General features: G+C 43.3%; 10 protein-coding genes across 10 annotated transcripts; 4 read left to right on the forward strand and 6 right to left on the reverse strand.

Moving 5' to 3' along the window:
• Positions 1-1,245: 1,245 nt before the first annotated feature.
• VTP01DRAFT_6614 (uncharacterized protein) lies at positions 1,246-1,479 on the reverse strand (the record flags this gene model as incomplete). The annotated part of the gene is made up of 1 exon (XM_069385535.1): positions 1,246-1,479. One exon carries the CDS (start codon positions 1,477-1,479, stop codon positions 1,246-1,248), a length of 234 nt encoding a protein of 77 aa, XP_069242987.1.
• Positions 1,480-2,089: 610 nt separating this feature from the next.
• VTP01DRAFT_6615 (uncharacterized protein) lies at positions 2,090-3,033 on the reverse strand (the record flags this gene model as incomplete). Its single annotated transcript, XM_069385536.1, has 3 exons — positions 2,090-2,204; positions 2,398-2,481; positions 2,618-3,033. 3 exons carry the CDS (start codon positions 3,031-3,033, stop codon positions 2,090-2,092), a joined length of 615 nt encoding a protein of 204 aa, XP_069242988.1.
• A 506-nt stretch (positions 3,034-3,539) lies between these two features.
• VTP01DRAFT_6616 (uncharacterized protein) lies at positions 3,540-4,162 on the forward strand (the record flags this gene model as incomplete). Its single annotated transcript, XM_069385537.1, has 3 exons — positions 3,540-3,693; positions 3,763-4,076; positions 4,142-4,162. The coding sequence occupies 3 exons, from the start codon at positions 3,540-3,542 to the stop codon at positions 4,160-4,162; spliced, it is 489 nt and encodes a 162-aa protein (XP_069242989.1).
• A 1,030-nt stretch (positions 4,163-5,192) lies between these two features.
• Positions 5,193-6,382, forward strand: VTP01DRAFT_6617 (uncharacterized protein; the record flags this gene model as incomplete). The annotated part of the gene is made up of 2 exons (XM_069385538.1): positions 5,193-5,395; positions 5,920-6,382. 2 exons carry the CDS (start codon positions 5,193-5,195, stop codon positions 6,380-6,382), a joined length of 666 nt encoding a protein of 221 aa, XP_069242990.1.
• A 2,297-nt stretch (positions 6,383-8,679) lies between these two features.
• Positions 8,680-10,539, forward strand: VTP01DRAFT_6618 (uncharacterized protein; the record flags this gene model as incomplete). The annotated part of the gene is made up of 7 exons (XM_069385539.1): positions 8,680-8,692; positions 8,765-8,917; positions 8,970-9,186; positions 9,242-9,385; positions 9,440-9,957; positions 10,012-10,168; positions 10,230-10,539. 7 exons carry the CDS (start codon positions 8,680-8,682, stop codon positions 10,537-10,539), a joined length of 1,512 nt encoding a protein of 503 aa, XP_069242991.1.
• Positions 10,540-10,864: 325 nt separating this feature from the next.
• On the reverse strand, positions 10,865-12,559 carry VTP01DRAFT_6619 (uncharacterized protein; the record flags this gene model as incomplete). Its single annotated transcript, XM_069385540.1, has 5 exons — positions 10,865-10,887; positions 10,942-11,098; positions 11,159-11,892; positions 11,959-12,390; positions 12,454-12,559. 5 exons carry the CDS (start codon positions 12,557-12,559, stop codon positions 10,865-10,867), a joined length of 1,452 nt encoding a protein of 483 aa, XP_069242992.1.
• A 119-nt stretch (positions 12,560-12,678) lies between these two features.
• Positions 12,679-14,023, forward strand: VTP01DRAFT_6620 (uncharacterized protein; the record flags this gene model as incomplete). The annotated part of the gene is made up of 4 exons (XM_069385542.1): positions 12,679-12,780; positions 12,841-13,039; positions 13,118-13,379; positions 13,435-14,023. The coding sequence occupies 4 exons, from the start codon at positions 12,679-12,681 to the stop codon at positions 14,021-14,023; spliced, it is 1,152 nt and encodes a 383-aa protein (XP_069242993.1).
• Positions 14,024-14,139: 116 nt separating this feature from the next.
• On the reverse strand, positions 14,140-15,906 carry VTP01DRAFT_6621 (uncharacterized protein; the record flags this gene model as incomplete). Its single annotated transcript, XM_069385543.1, has 5 exons — positions 14,140-14,839; positions 14,897-14,989; positions 15,055-15,186; positions 15,253-15,430; positions 15,513-15,906. The coding sequence occupies 5 exons, from the start codon at positions 15,904-15,906 to the stop codon at positions 14,140-14,142; spliced, it is 1,497 nt and encodes a 498-aa protein (XP_069242994.1).
• A 288-nt stretch (positions 15,907-16,194) lies between these two features.
• VTP01DRAFT_6622 (uncharacterized protein) lies at positions 16,195-20,273 on the reverse strand (the record flags this gene model as incomplete). Its single annotated transcript, XM_069385544.1, has 13 exons — positions 16,195-16,579; positions 16,642-16,895; positions 16,952-17,074; positions 17,138-18,034; positions 18,094-18,189; positions 18,249-18,455; positions 18,508-18,690; positions 18,748-18,978; positions 19,036-19,060; positions 19,116-19,249; positions 19,303-19,511; positions 19,567-20,143; positions 20,205-20,273. The coding sequence occupies 13 exons, from the start codon at positions 20,271-20,273 to the stop codon at positions 16,195-16,197; spliced, it is 3,390 nt and encodes a 1,129-aa protein (XP_069242995.1).
• Positions 20,274-20,528: 255 nt separating this feature from the next.
• Positions 20,529-21,305, reverse strand: VTP01DRAFT_6623 (uncharacterized protein; the record flags this gene model as incomplete). Its single annotated transcript, XM_069385545.1, has 1 exon — positions 20,529-21,305. The coding sequence occupies one exon, from the start codon at positions 21,303-21,305 to the stop codon at positions 20,529-20,531; it is 777 nt and encodes a 258-aa protein (XP_069242996.1).
• Between the last annotated feature and the right edge of the window lie 786 nt (positions 21,306-22,091).

The raw sequence follows: 22,091 nt of genomic DNA on the forward strand, positions 1-22,091 counted from the left end.
GTTTACTGATTGAGATCGGGTTGGCAACTGCGCTACATGGCAAATTTGAACTAATATGGCAAGTTTTCTTCCTTATATCGACAAGAATATTTATTAAATTGCGCGTATTTTCATACATTCAGATATCTTCATGCAACCTTCCGATAAAGCATTTATCCAGTAACTTGCGCATCAAACTAAGGCGAAATTCATTACTGTAATTATTATTATTATTATTATTATTATCATAGATTGTTCAAGATTCCATTTACTCTAATGCTATAAATCTTCTTCCATAATTTGCCTTGGCTAGAACTATCCATTTACATACGCTTGTTGATCATATACATTGATAAGATATATGTGATCCAAATGAAATGTGTAACGAAACACTCGTTTCAATGGGTCTGCATCAAAAGCCAAGTAATCTACGTACAAGAAGAACATACACGCTCTGGTAACTGTGGTACGTTTTTAAATGTCAATGTTTTTACTACATAAGCGTCTACAAAAATGGATGGCTGTTGTCATCCCAATTCTCTATCACGTTCTATTAAAATGCTTAGAAATTACTAATGCATTACATTATTTCGGCTAGTTTAGTACACATAGCTGAGCTGTCGTAGCCAGAGAAAGAACCAAGTGTACTACAGAAGAGGAATTGCACTACAAACATCAGTTCCACCAAGTCTTATCCAAAGGACATACAGCACAATGCCCTTGCTGCCACGCAGTTGAAGCTGATGTCTATTTTCAATGCATCTCAAATGGTTTAGATATTTTTTGACCTTTTTGCTTCTTTGCTATTCGCTTCTCATATAATACAATACAACTCGTCTTTTGTAATTCAACTGGCTGTCTGTACTGTATTTTTAAAATCAGTTGTCGTTTGGAGCATAAAATTGCACCACAAACAAGGCAAATTTAAACCTGTGGAATAAAATTAATTTTTTGATAAGAAGATATCGTCAGGTGGCCTTGTAATGACCGGGAATCTTCATTTCATCCCAAGCAACATTACGGTAGGGGGAAAAATGTCCATTCTATTTTCATGCTAGATCGGATTTTGATCGAATAGGAAGTGTTACCCATCAAATGAAGGATGTATGGCTCTGGCCTGGTATGAGGTACGGGCGGCGACAATGGCAAATAGAGTCTTAGAGGACGCACATTAGGCGCTTGTGTAGCATAGGCGCCAAAAGGTCTGTTAAGTGCATCGGCGGCAATTTGGACCCTAGTGCTCGCGTCAATAACCAATACTTGCTACTACAGAACTTGTTGCGTTCTGCGTTCGTGCTCGGTTTCCGGTATTAGGTCATGTTCGAGAGTATTGATGATCATCTCGTATTCCTGCTCAGAATTATAGCAGATATGCCTTTTATAGATATCTTCGTTTGCTCTTGCTACCGAAATCATAGCATCCTTGATCGCCATATATCGATGCTCATCACCGTAATGTTGTGCTGCGTTGACTCGCCAACCACACCATCTATCGGCCATAATTATCAAAGATTGCATGACGAGGCATTTCGGGATGCACCCGGCTGAATGTAATACAATTAATATTCGTATCCACGGTGCTGCATGATTTCTGCTTGTCTTTGCGGCATTTTGCTTTTTCGGCCATGAGTCAACTGTCTTGGTCTTTCTAGGTAACTTCTTTAATACCAGATGCAGCTAGTTTTACATTTGCAAATTCCTTGACTTCTGCGAGCTCGAAACGAGAGGGAAGGCGAGAATTCTTCGTAAATTTGGCTTCCTTTGGGTTTAATGTGCATAGGAAGCTATAACTCTTCCAGATCTGCTTGCTTCTATGACTCGATCACGTCGCTCAGCCTAGTAATTAGATCTATTCGTTGCTGGCTATCTTTGCGGTTTGCATATAACTCTATGATTGAGTCCATGATCGGGCGAATTGATCGTCAACGAACACCTCGGTATTTTCTACAATCGTCAAGGCATCGTGGTCACTATGCCGCACCAATACCATTGTAAATTTGTAGATTTTCCAGGAAATGCCATCTTTTGTTGATATTCTCCAGATGCAGCTTATTTATGTGAAGATCATAATCGTACGTGTTGTTAAGCCCGCATTGTTTCTCATTTAAGACTACCCGAGTTCGTATAGGTTTGTCTTCAGTTGGCGGATAGCAATACGATAGATTGCTCCCAGTAGCGGTTTCAAAGCATCCAGGATTAATTCAACCGTGTATTCCAATTCAACTCTGGTGAGCACAGAAGTCAGCCACTCCTTTCTGTAGCCAGATCCAGCATCAAAGTCCTAGCAGATAGGACAGTAAGGAACTATAAACTATATTTCTCAGGATATTTTAGATTAAATATCTTAGCATTTTTTGTTAGAAAGCTTCAGGAGACGACGGGGTGTACTTCATATTTGATTAATGCTCTAGTGTGCACCTTCCATCCTTTGTCGTTCGAAAGCCCAAATGACCATGTTCTTCAGCCCAGACACCAGCCCAGCGCTCTTTGTATTCAAGCAGCCTTAATGATTATCTTTTAAATCTACAAAATGCAAATGGGAAGCATTTTTTAGCTTACATATCTAAAGATGCAGTCAATTCCTTTCGCTTCTTTGACGTGATGATACTCTTTAACAGCATCATTGAGATCTTCTTACCTTTTGCCCCGGTTCAATCCCTTAATAGCTTTGTTGAATAACGTACGAAGCCCGTTTGTTTCCTTGTCAAAGCGTCCTGGCGCTTGGCTTCCAAAATTCTTTTCAATATGACATGCACATAGCGCGTACGGTGTGGTAGGCAAAACACGGCGAAGTGGAGCATCGAAATCCTTCTTATCATCTAGTATCACCAAATCTTGAGAAACCTTGTCTAAGAACACCGACGGTTTCAGTTGCAAAGCACCCATCATAGGAAACTTCTCGCTGATGGTAATTACGGCTGATGCCACAAAGGAGCGCGGTGTTTTGCTGGCACATGACGGAGACAAAAACTCTACGCCAACGATGTGGTTGATGCTTCTTTTGTATATAGTATCGATCGCCAAACAATTCTGGTGGTCTTTTTGTTCGTTCATGTGTGGATGGATGGGTAATGAAGAGTATCCGCTTTGAAATTATCACTGTTGATGCTGCAGCATATAACATAATCTCCAGATACAAAAAAACTTGCTGATCACCTTTTGCCTGAGATCGTAGACATCCTTTCGTATTAACACCAGTTTACCATCAGTATCCCATATCGAACGTTGTATCTGCACTGGAGTCGTCAAAGCATTGCTCATCTCATACCTTGGTCTTTGTTCCAGGTATTGTTACGCTATATTTCTGTGCCTGTAGTTATTTTTATTTCCCTTTCGCTTTAATTCAGCATCTCTACAGACCAAATGGACAATAAATATATAGTACATGTGATTAAAAACAGATAAGGAGAACTGCAGGTCGGTTGTGAAAATGAGAATCAATGAGCTCCCAGGAGCCTACTGCAGGCAGCCGTGGCTTGTCCCGATTTTTCGATTTTTGCGCTTCGTCCTGTCTTACGCTCCTTCTTTTACATTTAAAGATTTCAAAGAGCATTTGCATAATGGCGAAGGATAAAAAGGAGAAGAAGACCAAAAAGTCCACGAGCATGGACATCGATGCTTCAGAGGAGCAAGAGATCAAATTCCTTTCGCCCATCGCACACCCTCTCGCCGAAAAGAAGCTAACAAAGAAAGTTTACAAAACTATAAAGAAAGGTATAACGATGTTGTTCGTTGACTCCTTACACGGATCGTGATGCTAAATGATATATATTTGTAAAACAGCGAGCAAGGTCAAGCACGTTCGACGTGGTGTCAAGGAAGTATCAAAAGCTCTCCGCAAAGGCGAGAAGGGCTTCGTTGTGATCGCTGGCGACATTTCACCCATGGACGTGATTGCACACTTGCCTGTACTATGCGAGGACTACAACATCCCATACGTTTTCGTTCCTTCTAAAGAACAACTCGGTGAAGCAAGCTCTACAAAGCGACCGACATCAGTTACCATGATTGTATTTGGTGGCAAATCAAAGGATGAAAAGGCAGCTGCAGACTATAAGGAACTGTACGATGAATGTTTTGCTGCAGCCAAGGATTTGGTATGTTTGTTGTGTTCACATTCACCACATGGAGAAAATTATATTTACATGATTCGTTTACATAGGACGAGAAGCTCGTTTACTAATTGCATCATATTGAATTTCCCCTCTTTCTAACGTTTAGTCATTTTGTCTTCTTTTACATTCATCATTGCTCTGCGAATAAATTTGTTTTCAATCGCAAAATCAGGAAGACTATGCCTTCGAAATAAGGATGCGGAAAAGGTTCTCCAACGTCTGCTGCGGGGTTACATATCAGAAACAATTGGATATGCAACTAGTCCTAAACAGCTTCTACAAGAGTTGAAAATCGTACTGTGCCAATACAGTGATGCCAACTATGTCACTACTTTTTCGGACCAATTGTATTAGATGAAGCTAAAAGCATACAAGGACTTCGTGAAAGATGCGAATAGATGGATGTAATTGGTGTTCAATGCTGGAGAATCTAACAATAAGGCCTAGTAATTGACTCCAAAGTTGCAAGTTGGCATATAAAATGGGAGAAACAGGACCGGGAGATAAAGGGACTAACATTTGCGGGCGCCAAGATCTCCTAAACTCTTATCTACAAAGATATCAAAACCACGACTGAGAATTTGGAGCCTTCCTTCAATCGATTCCCTGCATTCCTGGATAAGCCATCAAGAGTTTCTTATGGTAAGTAAATTAAAGCACATATCTAGCGCACGTCAACATAAGCCATTCTTATCTTGCAACCACTTCTTATTTGCTAACCGCTGACCGCCTGAGTCAAGTTACACAATCCACGCTTTATAAGAATACGCACATCTGCTCGGCGTACTTCCTTTTCTTTGCGCTATATGTCAAACCACAACGATTCTTTATCAAGGAGTACGTTCGAGGTTGAATCCTTAAAGCAGGCGCTCGCATAGACTTAACATTTTTCTTTCAATAAATAGTTTATTGTGTGCGCTAAATCAAAGTCACTTAAAACACAGTGTATTTGATTACATTCGCTGAAGAAACTCGAACAAAGCGTGTCACTGTGGACCGAGACTGCAGAGAATCAAGGGATACTGATAAGCTGGGCAATGATTCGTGAAGCTTCTCAATACCTTCGCGAGTCCTTGGTAATCCCTAACGACTTCCAAGATGTCCAATCGCTGGGTCGACCGCTTCCGACATCGTCACCTGCTGAAGCAACACAAACTACACGGTGAAAGCTCTTCAGCAGATCAAGGAGGTGCAATGTCATTCCTCCAAAAAGTCCAATCAAAATTGGAAAAATACCATCCGAAGGACATCTATAACATGGACGACACTGCAGTGCTTACCGTGCTCCGCCTGCATCTACGGTTTCCCGAAATGCATTTGCTGGACTGAAGGTTGACAAAGCAAGAATGATAGTTGCACTCACTTGCAACGCGGATCCCCTTGATCATTGGCAAGAGCGAGAAACCTAGATGTTTCAACGGGAAAGACGGTACATATATCTCAAATTGCATTCTTGTTGCGTTGTCTGATAAAGTGAAAATGATATGCATAGCTCGGCAACATGGATTCTACATGTATTTTTACAACTCTTACCGCATGGACGACGAGGGAAATCTTTCGCAAATACCTCAGGAAGTTCGATTTGGATATACAGCGCGCAGACAGGAAGATGCTACTACTTTTGGATAATTTTTCCGGGCATCAAACAAATTATGAACCTACCAATATTGAGATTTGCTATTTGCTACCTTACACTACTTCCCACATATAGCCAAGACTAACGTGGATATGAACCGACAGGCATATGCAGTATGAAAGGGCATACCTCGAGGTCCACATGAGGCAAAGAGGCAAGATAATCTATACGAACGACCGGTTGTTTAAGGTCTCGCAACTCACTGCAATGCGTTCGATTGAGAAAGCCTGGAAGAGCAAGCAGACTATCGAGAATTGCTGGAGAGCAACCTTATCCCGACAAGAGGACGATCAAGGCAACAAGGAAATACAAGAGTTGTCTGAATACCGTGCTGCCCATAGCCAATAATACCAAGGAGATCTTTGGGTCCCATGCTATGCCAGAAGAAACCATCCAGTTCGACCCCGATGATAAACGTCCAATCGTCCATGAAAACCTGACGCAGGAACAGATTGTGGAAGTTGTGAAGGCATCTATGTTAACAGAAGAAGAAGCCTCGATGCAAGCGGAAGAAATCTGCGTAGAACAAGAGCGCCCAAGAATTTCAATGGCCGAGAAGTTGCAAGCCATCAATACTGTCTTGGATTTCCTCTGGGAAGAAGACTGTCAAGAAACGGAAAGACATTTGCGCCGACTGCATGATTCGATCTGATAACGCATCAAACGAAGCAAACGAAGATTATAGATTTTATATCACAACCCGGTTAAGGTCTTCAAGGACCTTTTGACCTTGAAAATGTATTTTAACGGGTTATACTTTACATTTATGCAGAATAAAAGACGAACCTTCCTGGAAATTGATCGAGAAAGAAATCATGAAAAAGCGCACGGACAACGAGCAACAGAACTTGGAGCAGGAGCAAGTGGTGAAAACAATTTAATAAGGGAATCAACAATACCAACAACGTCGAGATCATCCATCTACTCAGAATCATCATCTTTGAAAACGACATTATCTGCAGACGACAAGATGGCTTTCGAAAAGATATTTGATATCTTCGATACGAGAAACTTTTAGTATTTACGATCGACCCTTGATGCAGCTGGGAAGACGGATACGACACCAGAGGCCGTGGAGGAGAAAATGAAAAAATTTGCAATGAAATGCGACTACCTCCAGTAATACTTACCAGTTTTAATAAGTGAAATCATTTATTGTTAGTTAACGCATTTTTCTTGCTATGTAGTTCATGTCATAAACTGATCTTGGATCTCGATGACCAACATTGGCTTAGCGTCTTCAGCGATAAAGGGCTAGACGAGCTCCAACGACATGGGAAGTTATTGTTGCGACCAATTCCCAAAGAGCTTAAGCCGATATTGGAAGAAATATCAAAACTTGTGAACTTAAATCTAGATATCGGTTTATATTGCTAAGGATACCCATTATCTTCTGTATTCCTGTCAATGTTATTCGCTTGTAAAGATCTGCTCGCGAGGCCTACGATTATGGCAGAAGTCTTGAGCACGATCCAACCAGTCAACCGCTATTTGCTTCGCTATCCATGACGCTCATGAACACATCTTATCTTTTCCTGAAAAACGATGACTTCAATATACAAAATTACCTCGAAACAGATACGATGTACTATATGTGGGGTTTTATAAACACTATATTTCATGGTCCAAGGTCAATGCTCTGGGAGAAGTCAATTAAGTACTATGACAATCCAGTCTAATTTCTAGTTAATCGATTTTTGTGCCTCTTTCGCAGTAAAGAAAGGAACAGCAGTGCCAGTGCGCTCGGCAATAATGTAAAAACGAGATTATCGGTCGTCGATGAAATTTCCGCAAAACAAGCAGGCCAAGAAAATGGATATCATTTGTGTTACTGGCGGTTTAGAGCTTGGTTGTTTGGAGAGGCAGCTCTGATGTCACGAAAGACTGGAGAGATAGCCGTGTAAAAATGCCTATCGTCATGAAAGACGTGCTTTTAGAGTTAGTGGGTGCTACTCTCTTCATTGCCACAAGAGCTCACATCGATGTTTACAGCATCAGTCGTAGATGAAAAATGTATATCATCAAAATATTCGAGCAAATAATACTCATTTCTTTATACCAGATGACCGAATAAGTTTCCTTGATATGGATGGCCAAGGGAGTTGGTTATGTCGCCAGGATTAGACATCTGAAGGAGATGCCCTTTTCAATAAGTCCAGAAAATTTCATGTCGCGGATGATGCCGCTACTTCAGTTAGCATGCAACGCGAAGTCAATCATGGAAGATACATACCAGCTCTATGAACAGACCCCTATTCCGCTGGCGATGTCCACGTTGAAGAAACCAACCACGTTACTATATTCCCGCATTTCGCTCCGTCTGATTCCTCAAGCTCGTCGAATAAACGCAAAAAGCGAAATTAAATATATGTTCAACGTACTTTGACATTTCCTGTTTCAAGTTATAAAGTGAATTAAAAAGAATATTCTCTTACTTTATTGATCGCTTGGTGAACAATATGCATCTGTTTGAACGGATGTTGCTTTGTTCAAAAGAAAAGCAAATTTCGGCGGCACTGCTTTCTTGATGAGACTGATCCAGGAAACCTTTCTTTAGTGGTAAGTCAAGAGTTCGTCGTAGTTTGTTATGTAATAGCTAAACAGGCAAAAGACAGAGAAGAGACAGAAAGAATGCTTTGAGCGTACAGAGTGAACTGATCGACGGAGTCACGGCAGACCGTACTAAATCTGCCTCAAGGTCATCCAATAGACATAGAAAGCAAAACTGACCATACCAATTCTTTCTACTTTGATGTCTCCTACTGCGGGTTGCATTGATGTTACCAGCAATGATAGCAGTAGCGCATAATTGTACATGAACTCTAAGCAACTCAATCAATAAAATACTGTGTGCTGGGACCAAATCAATGGCAGCTGGGAACGAATTTGCTGCTACCGTAACCAGTGATTGCAGTGACAGTCCTGTCCGCGTTTGTCTCTTCTCCAGCCATGTTCTGCGCGAGTAAGTACCAAGCAACAAATTCAAACGAAAAAGTAAGGACAATCAGATTGACACTTTCTCAAAAATTTGCAGTCTCTGGAGAGGCTCCTGAGCAGCCGGTGGTCTCTGTCAAGTCCGGCAACGTTTTTGAAAAGAGACTGATTGAGAAATACATTGCCGATCACGGCAAAGATCCTGTGAGTGGCGAAGAGCTGACTCTCGAAGATCTCGTGGAAATCAAAGCACGTAAGTATTTTAATACGTTTAAACATGCTCGTGCTGACAATGTTGCGTGTAGATCCCCAGATCGTGCGACCACGACCGCCGAAACTTACATCAGTCCCATCCATCCTCTCAGCCTTGCAAAATGAGTGGGACAGCGTCATGCTCGAGTCTTTCACCTTGAAACAGCAATATCAGCAGGTTCGACAAGAGCTGTCTCATGCATTATATCAAAACGATGCTGCTACACGTGTCATTGCTCGCTTAAAGAAGGAGCGCGATGCTGCTCGAGAGTAAGTTATGAGCAAAGCGCTGTTTGTTTGATCAGTATATTGATGGGTTTGGCAGGGCGCTAGCAAACGTCCAGGCTCATCTTGGTACAGCTACTGCTGCTCCTGCACCTGTAGAAGTCGAAAAGACGGAGACTATGGAAGTTGACAATGGCGGCTTACCTGAAGATGTCGTAAACAAAATGACCGAGACCAGTGAACGGTACGTTTTAACATTCGGCGATGTGATATACATTATTATTAACTCCACTATTAGCTTGTCGCAAGGACGTCGCAAGAGAAAACCACCAGCAGAACACACACCCGTTGACGTTGTCAAGACATTCACACAAACTTCGACTATCCCATCTTTGCATACCTCGCGCTCACCTGGTATCACTGCAGTGGATGTTGATCACAGTGGACGATACATCCTGACGGGTGGTAACGATAAGCACGTGCAGATCTATGACAAGACTGAGGAGAAAGTGTTTGCCAACCTCACTGGACACACAAAGAAGATCACTGCAGTTAAGTTCCGCGGCGAGGAAACTGAGCATGACGTTGCCATTAGCGCAAGTGCCGACAAGCACGTACGTGTTTGGATCCCCGGTGGAAATAAGGGCTATCAAGTCGGTCACAACATCAATGCTCACAGCAGCGACGCGACCGGTATCTCGGTGCACCCAAGCAAAGAATACTTTGTCAGCTCTGGTTTGGACAGCAAATGGTCGTTCTATGATTTCGAGACTGGCAAGTCTATTGTTGATGTTGTCGACCAAGAAACAGATTCAGGTTAGCATTCTGTGTTGATTAACTGTGTTACTTTGATACTTACTTTTGAGATAGGCTACACTGCAATTGAATTCCATCCTGACGGTATGATCTTGGGTGCCGGTACTGGCGATTCAGTAGTCCGTATCTGGGATGTCAAATCCCAAAGTGTTGCTGCAAGCTTTGGGGGACACACTGGGAAGATCAGCGCACTTGCATTCTCTGAAAATGGGTAAGCTTTACTAATGATAATATGATGCATTGCGGGAAGGTTAGCTAACTATTTTGATCAGTTATATTTTGGCTACTGCATCTGAAGACAACTTGGTCAAATTGTGGGATCTCCGCAAATTGAGCAACACTAAAACATTCATATTGGACGAAGGATACAAGGTGAACTCTCTTGCCTTTGACTTTTATGCTCAGTATTTGGCTGTCGGTGGTACCGACGCCAGAGTCTTCAAAGCCAAGGACGGTTCTGAGCTCGCTAAATTCACCGACAACACCGCCGAGATCACGGGTCTTAAATGGGCCCCTCTTGCTGAAAACCTCTTGGCTGCCGGCCTCGACCGCACCGTCCGTTATTACAGTGCTGCTCAATAAATATTATTCACGTTTTGTTTGTTTCGCTTATACTTTGTCAAAAGAAAAAAGTAATGCAACATTCTGATTGTTGAGGTTGGGGGGAGGGGTAGATGAACGACTCTGTGGATATGATAACTATATATCCTGATTTTCCAGAGAGATCTTTTGTCCTATTTTTTCACAGCGACGAACCCAGCGTCTTCGGCGGGTCAATCTTCCTAGTCTGTTGGTATCCTTTTGGCCTTTTCCAGACGAAATCCAATCATGATTGGAGTAAACCCATCCGCCTTCCTCAGGAACTACCATGATCTATTAATTCCAGTCAGTAATGGATCGGTTTTCCCTACTGATACAGTGGTCCCACCTCTGCAGCATAATATTAGCATCAAGATCAATCATTTCCGCATATAAATAACTCACCGATATTCAATGCATCATCAATCCACGGCCCTGTGGTGTCGAGTTTCCAATTATCCTGTACCCATTTGTAACCTTTGGGAGCAGGCATGTCTTCCTTTGGAGGTAGCTGGACAGTGCCTGATAGATCAGACCACGGTGGTCGCTCGTTTTCTAGCATCTAAGTTGGCAAAGTGTTAAATAAAGACAAACAGGTGATGGTTGATAAATGCTATGTTACCTGGGGTGCAAAACCGCTGCCTGACCACCATCTTTGATTTTCATATAAAGATACCAGGCGCACGCGTTCCTGTTTTTCGAGTTGCTTTTCTAACTTTGAATACCATCTTGCTGCACACTCCATCCTGGCTTCTCCAAATTTGAGCACATACGGTAGGATCTCTTTGATGCAGTACTTTGCAAATCGAGTATTCATCAAGAATACAGAGATGCCACTGACGAGACAAATAATGTTGAATGGAATAAACCATACTAATCCCAGGAGGCCGATCATAGAAAGTAGCACGGCCTGAAGCACGCGCATGGTATCTGCCTCTGAGGACCAGTCAAAGTAATGCGCATTTGCTGCTACCAAGTCGTAAATATCACTCACTTCGCCCATCATGTTCTGAAGATTCTGCATGTTCTTCAGATATTCGGGGGAAGTTTCATCAAACGTGGGGAACAATGCTGAAGCAAGATTGAAAGTGAATGGACGGCGCGCAGAAGGATTTTGAGAATTGTTTGGCTGGATATTTGTAGTCGAAGCAACGGTAGGTGAGGATCCAGACGTAGGTGATGATTTCGATGCTTGCTGCAAAGGCCTTCTTGTTGAATTGTCAGAGGAAGACTCTGTTGAAACATCTGACCGCCGAGCGTTTGATGAAGGATGACCGTGGCGTTTGTAGTAAGCATTGATTATAATATGCAACAACACAATTTGCGGTACAAAGAGAAGTATCTTTGGATGTAGACCTACAACAACCATATCCAATAGGGTTAAGGGCAGCAATGAGGTCTAGCTCGACAACAAAAACTCACATATCATGCAATACACAACCATGGCAACTAATGTATCCATTGGCTTTTCCCAACTGAGCAGCAAAATAACCGCATCTCGGAAAGCAAACATGGGTCCACATCGGCTGGCAAAACGTGCAAAATTCTTTGCTGATATCTGTGGATTGAGCGGCGGCATATTGGCCAGATACTCGCTGGGTGGATCGTTGCTATCTTCGGCGTTGACTGCAGCCGACACTATTATATTTTGTACCTTTTCGACAGTGATCCCTTCCGTTGGATCCTCAACTGAGCTGGCTGGTACCCGCGCTGCTTCGATCTGTCTTTGCAACGAGCGAAGGGATTCTTTGGCTGGCGACGAATACTTGCTATTTGAAGAGGACTTTGTATTCTCTACTCCAATGCACACTGGAGCCGCGGACTCGCACTGTACGTGACATACGTAGCCGCAATCTAGTACCAAAAGGAAACGTCGTCAATATCTGCTGAGGTCAAGTTGTCACGAAAGCGATCTACCTTTGCAACGCGCGCCCTGATTTCGTAAACCCCACAGCAACCCGTTGCAATGTTCGCAGTATGTCAAACGGGTGAATGTAGCCTGTTCAAAAGAATGGCGAGGCATATGGGGATAAGGGTGAGGAAGAGAAGAAAACGGACGCACAGACATTGCACGTGAATCATAGTGAAGCATATCTTTCACTCAGCTTGTCTGCTGTGTTTGATTTTTCCCTTCTTGCGAGCATGGAAGAAGATCGATACCCAGGCACAACGTTTTCCCCACCTCTCTGGCGACAACGACGGACGTTTATTCTTGAGACATTGCGAAAATACAGCATCTCCTCAGTAAGTAGCGAGGCAGCAGTGATCTTGACAATCGTACATAGCTGATCGATCGCCTTGTAGGTCCTTGATTATGGCTGCGGCGAGGCATCAGTGCTGTCGTTCCTTATTCCTCCAAGCGATGGAGCGGTCCAATTTACCAAGCTGGCAGGCATTGATATTTGCTTAGAGGTTCTTCAAGAGGCAGTTGAGAGATGCAAACCTTGGGACACGGACTACAAAAACCCACGCGAATCTCCACTGCAAATCGATATTTATCATGGCAAGTACAGACTTAGCCGGTACTGTAATATTCCTGGAACTTGACGGAATCCGCACTTGCGCTTCTTCGCCACCGCAGGCTCGGTAGGAGATCCAGATAGAAGGTTGACGGGCTACGGAGCCATCATCTGCTCAGAAGTGATAGAGCATCTATACCCGGACGTGCTTGACAAAATTCTGCCTATTACCCTTGGCATATACCAACCGCATATTTTGATTGTCACGACCCCGAATGCAGAGTACAATGTAAACTTCGGGGAGCTCAACTATGGAAAATCCAACGCAACTATGCGGCACGACGATCACAAATTCGAATGGACACGACAGCAATTTCAAGACTGGTATGTCCTCAGCAATATTATCTGCATGAATTTTCTGACTATATCATTTGTACAGGTGTAACGCTGGCGCAGAAAAATACGGATACAGAACAGAATTCCACGGTATAGGGTTGTTAAATGGAAAGAGACACGATCCGTCCGTGGGACACTGTACCCAATGCTGCATATTCGCGCGCATACATTCTTTTGAAGAAATCAGCAGCGGCTGTCATCAATTGAACACTCCGCATCGCTTGTTATGGCGCGTTGAATATCCATATCTCAAAGAAGAGAACTTGTCAAAGGAGTCAATTTTTCAAGAATTGGAATATTTCATTGAGTTGCTGTGCCAAGCTGAGAGAGAGAATAATTTAAATACACCAAACGGCCGCGACGATGCTGCTATCTGGTGTACAGACTGGCCTGCAGAGGATCAAGAGCTCGAAAAGGAACTGCCACTGTCTCAATATGTAACAAAGAATTATACCAAAGTCCCACAGCATTTTCCACTGTCTATACTCTGGGACATTCCAAGAGTAAAACAAATATGCAGATCCATTGAGCAGATGATTGAAATATTATCCGTCATGGGTGCAGCCAGTTACAAAATACAAGATAAGGAGATTACTGTGCACAAGGCGTTTGAGGTTCACTACGAAGACTGACGAACGACTGCATGGATGTACAAAGTAGAAAGGAAGAAAGAAAGAAACACAAAAATGCCATGTGTTTTATATCAAGACTTGTAAGGATTGTATATATACAGATCATTCTTGTATCTCTATTCATCAATGAATGATTTCCCGATTAGAACAAGGTATTGGGCATGTGTATCGCCATATTTTGATAATTCGAGTAAGAGTGACTTTGTGTTTACTCTGCACCATCGTTGCAATTGGACAGCATCTTCCAATTCTCGAGCCGGAGTCGCATTGAAACCAGAGATGCTTGCCACAAGTGCGACACATATACGCCAAGAAGCGACCACATCTTTAGCCATGTCGTACCGCTTGTCGACGAGAGCCATGTGATACCAGGCTAGAATGGGTATCGTGATCAGAGCGATAACGAAACCAAACAACGTAAATTCCATCATCTTCCAGAGTTGGTAAAATATCGTGCTGTAAAGTGGGATGGCTACCACGACAGACAGGACCAGCTTGTCTTGGGAAACCGATTCGGTATGCTTTTCAAATCTTTCTGCTAAGCGGCCCAAAAGATATATCGGCCAATTGATAATAATGCCCGGAAGGAACAACGGTAACTGTATAGCAAGTGCTGTCCACGTTGATGCAAGTCGAAATATAGCCCGTTTCATTGTGATTTCCCGGTTTTCATACATGCGGATATCTTTGGCCGTTAAACGCAGCATTCTTAGTGTCTTGGAAAAGGTTAAAAGTCTTGTTTTGAGATAAGCACGCTCTTCCCATTTCGGATCTGTTTTGCCTTCTATGCGCGAAGGATGCAAGATCTCTATAAGACTTAAGACAATGATTTACATCTACGGCACGTTAAACTAGCATGAGTATTGTAGATACCTTTGCGATACATGTACGTAGTCTTCGAGGCGTAAATTTTGCTTATCTCCAAACAAGAGATATCGTGCCTCGGCAGCTGCATGATATGTGTCCCTTATTACAACCCATATAAGCTTCCCAAGTCATTCGATATTCAAGACACAGAGTCGCTTCTTTACCAATCTGGACTGTTTACAGTGCCTTTCTCCACTCCCTCTGCAATTCGTTCTGTCAATGACTTGACTGCAGGTTTCGGGTCGACTTGAAAATCTTTAAGGTCCTTGCTTGTCACTTTGATCGGTTCACCGTATCTTTATGACACAAGACACTGTATTAATTTCTTCCATGTAAACGATACGATGTCAAGGAATACTTGCTCAACAACTACATCGCTTCTCCATTTGTTTTTGGTGGTATAAGTGATTCCAACAGGTATAATCGAGATGGAACTTTGTGTATTGTTATCTTTCTCAAATTGATGAGTGAGATATTCGAACGCTGCCCATGATATGCCATTCTTGAAGGGAAGGTGCTGCGGTGCGGTGTACGACGTTCCTGACATGAAACAACGGCAAAAGGAAGCCGCGTTATCATCACGCGATGTCACATTACATGGATAAAGTGCAGGAAGCTTTACCTTCTGGAAACAATGCTACGACACCTCCGTTCTCCAAACAGGCAAACGTGTGCTCGAAGAGTTTAGCGTTGCTACGTGTCTTGGTATCCACAGGTAAGACGCCGGCAGCTCTCAGGATCTTGCCGGCCAAGGGTATCCTGAAGAACCGTTTGAGTGCCCAAAAATGACACGGCCGATCATGAGGGAAGGTCGCAATAAGGACTGCAGGATCAAGCACCATGTTCATGTGGTTGGCGGCAACGAGCAATGGTCCCTCTTTGCTTATCGGGGCTCGGGTGATTACTTTGACATTGCGAAAGTATCCCCACACAGCAACGCGTGCCAGAAACTGAAGAATTTGATATGTCGTTGAAACGTCGTCAGCTTTGGATCTCTTTTTTGCAGTACGCGGCATGAGTACAAGGAAAGCCCAAGTGTCAATAAAAATGGAAGCGGGGAGAACAGGAGGGATAAGGTTGTCGGTCTGCCGGAACAGACGCCGTAACGCTGTCGATCAATTCACTCTGCAAATGAACTAGGACGAACTGTTGACTTATATTAATTAATTAAAGTTTCCAGCTGATGAAGGAATCAGTGCCGCACACTGCGTTGTTTCTTTGACAAAATATATCCTTCAATTTATTATTAAATTGGTTAGCGATGTGTAGCCGTTTAAACGGATGTTGCTATCTTTTAATTCTTTTCAAGATGAAACGGCTGCATCAGCGTTGTTGAACAACTGGCTGCTAGGCGTTTCATTGTTGTTATTGTTATCGTTATCATTGCTGTTATTATTGTTTTGGTTATTTGGATTATTTTGCTGGCCATTGACAACGTAGAACATGGGACAATTCTTGTTTGTTTTCATGTGTCCAAGCTGACCGCAATTGCCGCAGCGTCTCATGGCACCTTCGCGTTTGCCACGGATAAGACCTAGCACCGGGTTTTCCGCAAGCGCAGCTTGTTTCGCTAGCTGTCGCTGTCGTCGTCGTTCTGCATTGCGCTTCAGCTTCGCCAACTGATCCTGAATACGTTTCTTCATACGAGCATTCTTTTCCTCGTCGTCGCACGGCTCCAATGCTTCCGCGCTGGAAAGCAGTTCAGATAAGTTAACCATTCAAACAGCCAAATTTGGCATCTTCCATCTTACCTAGTGGCTTCCTCTTCGATCATCTGTCGCTGTCGCAAATATGACTTGATAACAACTGGATCGTGAACCTTTTCCTCCTGCCATACTTTTTCGCCATTCTTTTGTCTGATAAGACGACGAATAACCAAACATTTGTTTGGATTGTTAACGTGATAACTGGTGCGAGAACTCAGACTTCCAGTAACCGACACTTCATCGTCATCGACGGATGCAGCCCGATCATATCTTCTACCGTACGGTGCAGGTGATGCAGGCTGAAGTCGTAATTAGCGAAAGCAGCTAAGAGCCATATTTCGTCGCATGAACTCACCATAGGGCTGTCGACATCCCGTGAAATATCGTCTCCTTCTTGTTCTTCGTTTTCTTGATCAGTCAATTCGGGTTCCACAGTAGAGGAAAGAGCATCCCACTGTGCTTTCCAGATACGGGCAATCTAATAAAATGCAACCATCAGTATGAATATGCAATATTAGAGCGTGCATACAAATGCTTTTACCTCTTCTTTGTAAATTTGTTGCTGTTCAGCTACATTGTAACGATGTGCGCTTTTCGGTCTTGCCTCGATCTGCGCAAGTTTTTCTTCTGCAGATTCGCCAGCACGCAAGAAAATATCCTTCATAGAGACACGGATGAAGCTGAAGCCTTCTCCACGGCCAGTGGGATCACCAGCACCATAAAGCTTTAACATAGCTTTTCCTTGAGTAGCATTGATGAAGTTGCGAGTGGCGAACCATGGCGCAAGCTGCTGTTCTACTTCAAGCTTCGAGTCTCCTTCTCCTGTTTCATCTTCGTCGTTGACATCACCGTAACCCAAGTCTTGCAAGTGCCGTTCGCCAACGAGCATACTTTCGTATAAACAAATCATTTCTGGGGTAACCATTTTACGTAGATCTTCTTCCGAGGGAGGCTCGCCATCACCGCGAGGTTTCCAGTATCCTCCGCCGCCATCTTTGCTGCGCCTATGGAACTCGAGAAACTCTTTAAGCCTCTGGCGAATTTGGATATCAGAGTATTCTGGGAATTTCTGCGCCAGCTTGCTCATTTTCAAGCGATATAGAGGGTTCTTTTTGATAAGGCGGTACGCGGCAACTTGAAGTCGATTCTTAATGGTTGTTGTGACTTTGCGGGAATGTGGTCCAGGAACTTCTTGGACTGGATAAGTCTGGCCAACGACGAACATCGCTGGGATTTCGCGGATATAATACTTGGTATTACCCTTGTAGGTGCTCTTTACGAAGAGGAAATCGGTACACTTGACTTCATGTCTGAAGAGAGGAGCACGAATCAAGTTATTGTATAGGACTGGAATGGTCTGACCAGGCTCCACATTTCCAAAATTCATAAAAGGCGAAGTGTCTCCAATGTCAAGCACAAATGGCTCTCCAATGTCGCTCTGATAAGATATATTAGTACCAATGTCTATAGTCTGCAAAAAAGAAATTTATAACGTACCTGTGGGACATGCTCGTCCTTGGGTTCGGTCTTCCGGTAGTAATTGACGATAAGAGTACCCATACCAACGTTGGAAATTATGGGTGGATTCTCTTCCTATAGCCAATAATTAGCAATAATCCTATCATTTACCAAAAAGCGATCAAAAATCATACCGAGAATTCGAGCAGGACGAACGGCGCATTATCCTTAAAAGATAAATCCTTTGTAGTACGCATAGCATCTGCATATCCCTTCTTCTTGTCTTTCTTTTTCTTTTTAGTGACTTTAACGCGAGAGAAACGCACGTCGGTATTGATCGGAATTTGGCAGGATGGTCGGTGGAAAGAGCGCAACTCTGCCTTCGACAATTTGTTTTTATACTAACATAGAATGTAAGAATTGGATACCATCAAAATTACACGTATGACTTACGAATGCCGGATGCAGCTTCAGCGCGGGGAGAGCATGGTGTACGACCAGTTGGCCAAATGTCTGACGAACGCGGACAAGACGACCGGTGTAGTGGGAGTCATAAAACTTATCGTTCGAGAGGTTGAATTTGTTGAGAGGAAGCTTGCTCTGTGCGTCGGAATCAGTGCTGTAGATAATGGGTATCTTCATAGCACATGTTAGTTCCAAATGCTCATTGATAGATGTCTTTAATACACCCACCTTCGGCAATGGTTTAGGAAGAGGTTTTCGGCCTTTCTTGACTTGTTTGGCCTCCACCATCTGTGCTTTAGTAGCTTCTACTTCTTCACAGTCAAATAGCATCTTTGGGTCATTCAAATCCAGAGCAATCTTGAGATATGTCGGATTCGGTCTTTCATTGTCCCAAATGATAGCATCAAGCCAATCACCATCTTCGAGCTGTTGATTAATATGACGCTTGACGATGGAAAACTAGAGATATGCAAATTAGTATAGAACTCGTAAGGACCGCCAATATTGAGCACTTACTTCATCTTTTGCTTCGGCAATATCCCTTGAGAATAAAATTATTAGTGATTACTCTTCGAATTTCAAGAATGCAAACTTACTCGTCAATATGCTCTTCCTCTGTAGGCTTTTGCTCGTCATCCCAGATAATATCTTCCTCCCATTTATCGAGCATGACTGCATGGAATGCTCGTTCATCATCCACGCCTCTCGGAGGTGGAGTAGTTACAGATTCCTATAGAATTATATCAGTAAGAGCACATACGACTACCACCTTCAAATACGTACAGCCTGTGCCTCGTCATCTGATAACACCGACCGATCACTTTCAAGATCGCTCAACAGCTCATCCTCTTCCTTGACCACGGTGTCGACCCTCCGACGTTTCGAGCCTAAGGCACTGACGGCCGAGCGGATACCATCGCCTTTCATGGGTCTAGAGAACAAAGCTTGTTCATCACGTTCGACCTCATATTCGTAACCATCGCCAAAAATCACTATACATAAGTCAAGTTAGAAGTAGACCACCTAAAGCTAACTTCAAAGACGTACCTCTCTTCTTGGGTTGAAGCTTCGGTGCAAGCTTCAAGTTGGTCATGAACAGGTCGGAAAACTTCAATACTTTGCCCTTTTCAAATGCAGGGAACAGTTTCTTAATATCAACTTGCTCTCTACGTGGAGCAAATGGTTCCGGTGGAATCATTTCAATCTTGTTTAGCGGTTGCTGCAAAGGCTGCTGAATGCCAACACCAGCTTGACCCAAAGTCGGCTGTGCCACTGCGAAATCCATTTTGCCTGCAGTGACATCAGTTGCCTCCTCTTCCTCCTCATCATAGTTGTCGTTAATAGTACGAAGTCGAGATTGTTCTTTCACGGTTTTCTGCAATGCGCCAACACCGCGTTGGTAGTACTTGTCAGAAAACAACTGATCGTCCGGAACAACTTCGTTGAAGTCAGAGTAATCAATAGCGTTGGACGAATGCGCTATAGGTTGAGTCTGGCGTTGCTCAGCTTCAGCGTTTTCATCAATGAGTTCGTCATTGTCGCTCTGATCGAGCCCAAATGTCTCCGTGTTGAAGATTCTTGAAAAGATGCCAGAGTCGACATGTTGCAGAGATTCCCTCAATTCCTGCAATGATTTTGGTTAATTCTGTTCAAAGCACAATAACAAAGACGCAATATTCACATACTTCATCGAGATCGTTGTCGAGACGTCCTTGCTCGTCAACATTACCAAATAGGTAGCCGGCGAAGGACATGGTTGGTTATGCAAGTAGGGAAGAGAAGGTAACCGGCGTCCCAGGGCGTCAGCGGCATGAATTAAAACTCAGGCATCGCGCTCGGCATCTACGTTTTCCTATGTATAATGATGCCAAAGTCCATGATTGAGAGAAAGTGGTCAAAAAATATATGTGTATGGACAAAAATGACTATTAGCGATAGTAGCAGAGTAACGACGAATGACAAAGCATTTTATTCAACAACATAATACAGCGATAAGGGTACGTATAGAGTTAATACTCATTGACATATTCGGCTTCCAAGCTTGTGAGCCATTCAAGCACTTGCTTCATGGTGGGGCGTTCTTTCGGGTCTTGATGGATACACCTGTGCAAGATTTTGCTATATTCTTCGTGCACAACACCAGTTTCAAATCCTTCTTCGATGCCATTTTCGGGGAGTTCCTCAGCAAGGGAAATTTCATACATGAGCATACCAAACGCATAGACGTCGGGCTCCTTGGAGCTCGGTTTTCCTTGCAGTCTCTCTGGCGACCACCATCGTTTAACCATTAGATCCACATCGATCATAGAACTGTTAGTGGTAACTTCTCTGCAAAGCTCAAATCCCGTGATTTTTGGATCGAAATCGTCTGTTAGCATTATATTATGCGAACGCAAATCCTTGTGGATGACACGGGCTGTGTGGAGATAATCCAATCCTACGGCGATGTTTCGGACAAGCTGGATCTTTATAGGTTTGGAAATTTCGAACTGTTTCTTCTTGAAAAAGTCGTTTAGACTTCCAAACGCAGTGGTTGCAGAGACAATCATCCATTTTTTGTCCTTGGAAAGTACCATGCCGTGCGTGCGAAGAATGTAGTCACAGTCTTGAAGGTTCCAGGTGATCCTTATACCTCGCTTGATGATACTCAAAGTAGTAACGTCAATGTCACGGTCGATCACACGGATCGCAACCAGGTGCTTCTTGCGCAGGAAATCTTCATGAACTGTACCGAATGGGAAAGTGCCAGTTGCAGCACCAATTTCAAGGTCGCGAGCGTCAATCATGGTCCTTTCTTGCTTATCCTCCCCGCCATCCGAATCGATAAGTGTTGAACACGTAACTTGTGTCTCTCGGCAGATTGTAGCACCTTTTCAAACTGTTGGTCATCCTGATCAACCTGCTTTTGGTCCAAAATACCGAGCTCCTTTCTCTGGCTAATCTCGGTGCTAATATTATTCATCCATTCATCCAATCTTTCTTTTTTTTTTTAAGAAAAAAGTCCTCGTATTGTCTCGCAATATGATGCGAAGATAAATAGTAGGTTACATTGCTCTTTGATTTGACCTTGATCAGAAACTTTCTGCAATCAACCAATGTGTACAAGAGTCCGCTGGGGAATGACAGTCCATGACCTTCGAGTTCTTTTGCGTAGTGTCCAAACACTTCGCATCGTGAGGCCAGATCGTGACAACGCTCCTTGTTGAAGGCAGCTTCTTTTGCGAGTGCGCTGATCTCACCGACGAGCTTAAGGACTGTATCGAAGATTGTGCCAGCACCTAGGGGAGCTATTTCCATTATCTCGCGTCAACAACAGGAGAAGTCTGTATAAGTAGCCAAAACATGCTCCTGGAGCGAGAAACCTTTTAAACTTTAAAATTGAAAGATTATCTGTATAACGTTGTACACGACCAGGCTCGCACTCTGTTGTTGGCAACAAAAATGCAAGCACTGCCGAAAATCGGGATTACTACCATAAAATTCGTGTTTATTTGTTCCAAATTGACATATTATGGAGACAAAGTATCGACGGACTGTAATCACGAACGTTACGAACTTATATGGTCGTCATA

The sequence above is a fragment of the Rhizomucor pusillus genome (assembly GCF_041956525.1).
Source record: "Rhizomucor pusillus strain CBS 183.67 unplaced genomic scaffold VTP01scaffold_3, whole genome shotgun sequence".
Lineage (NCBI taxonomy): Eukaryota > Fungi > Mucoromycota > Mucoromycetes > Mucorales > Lichtheimiaceae > Rhizomucor > Rhizomucor pusillus.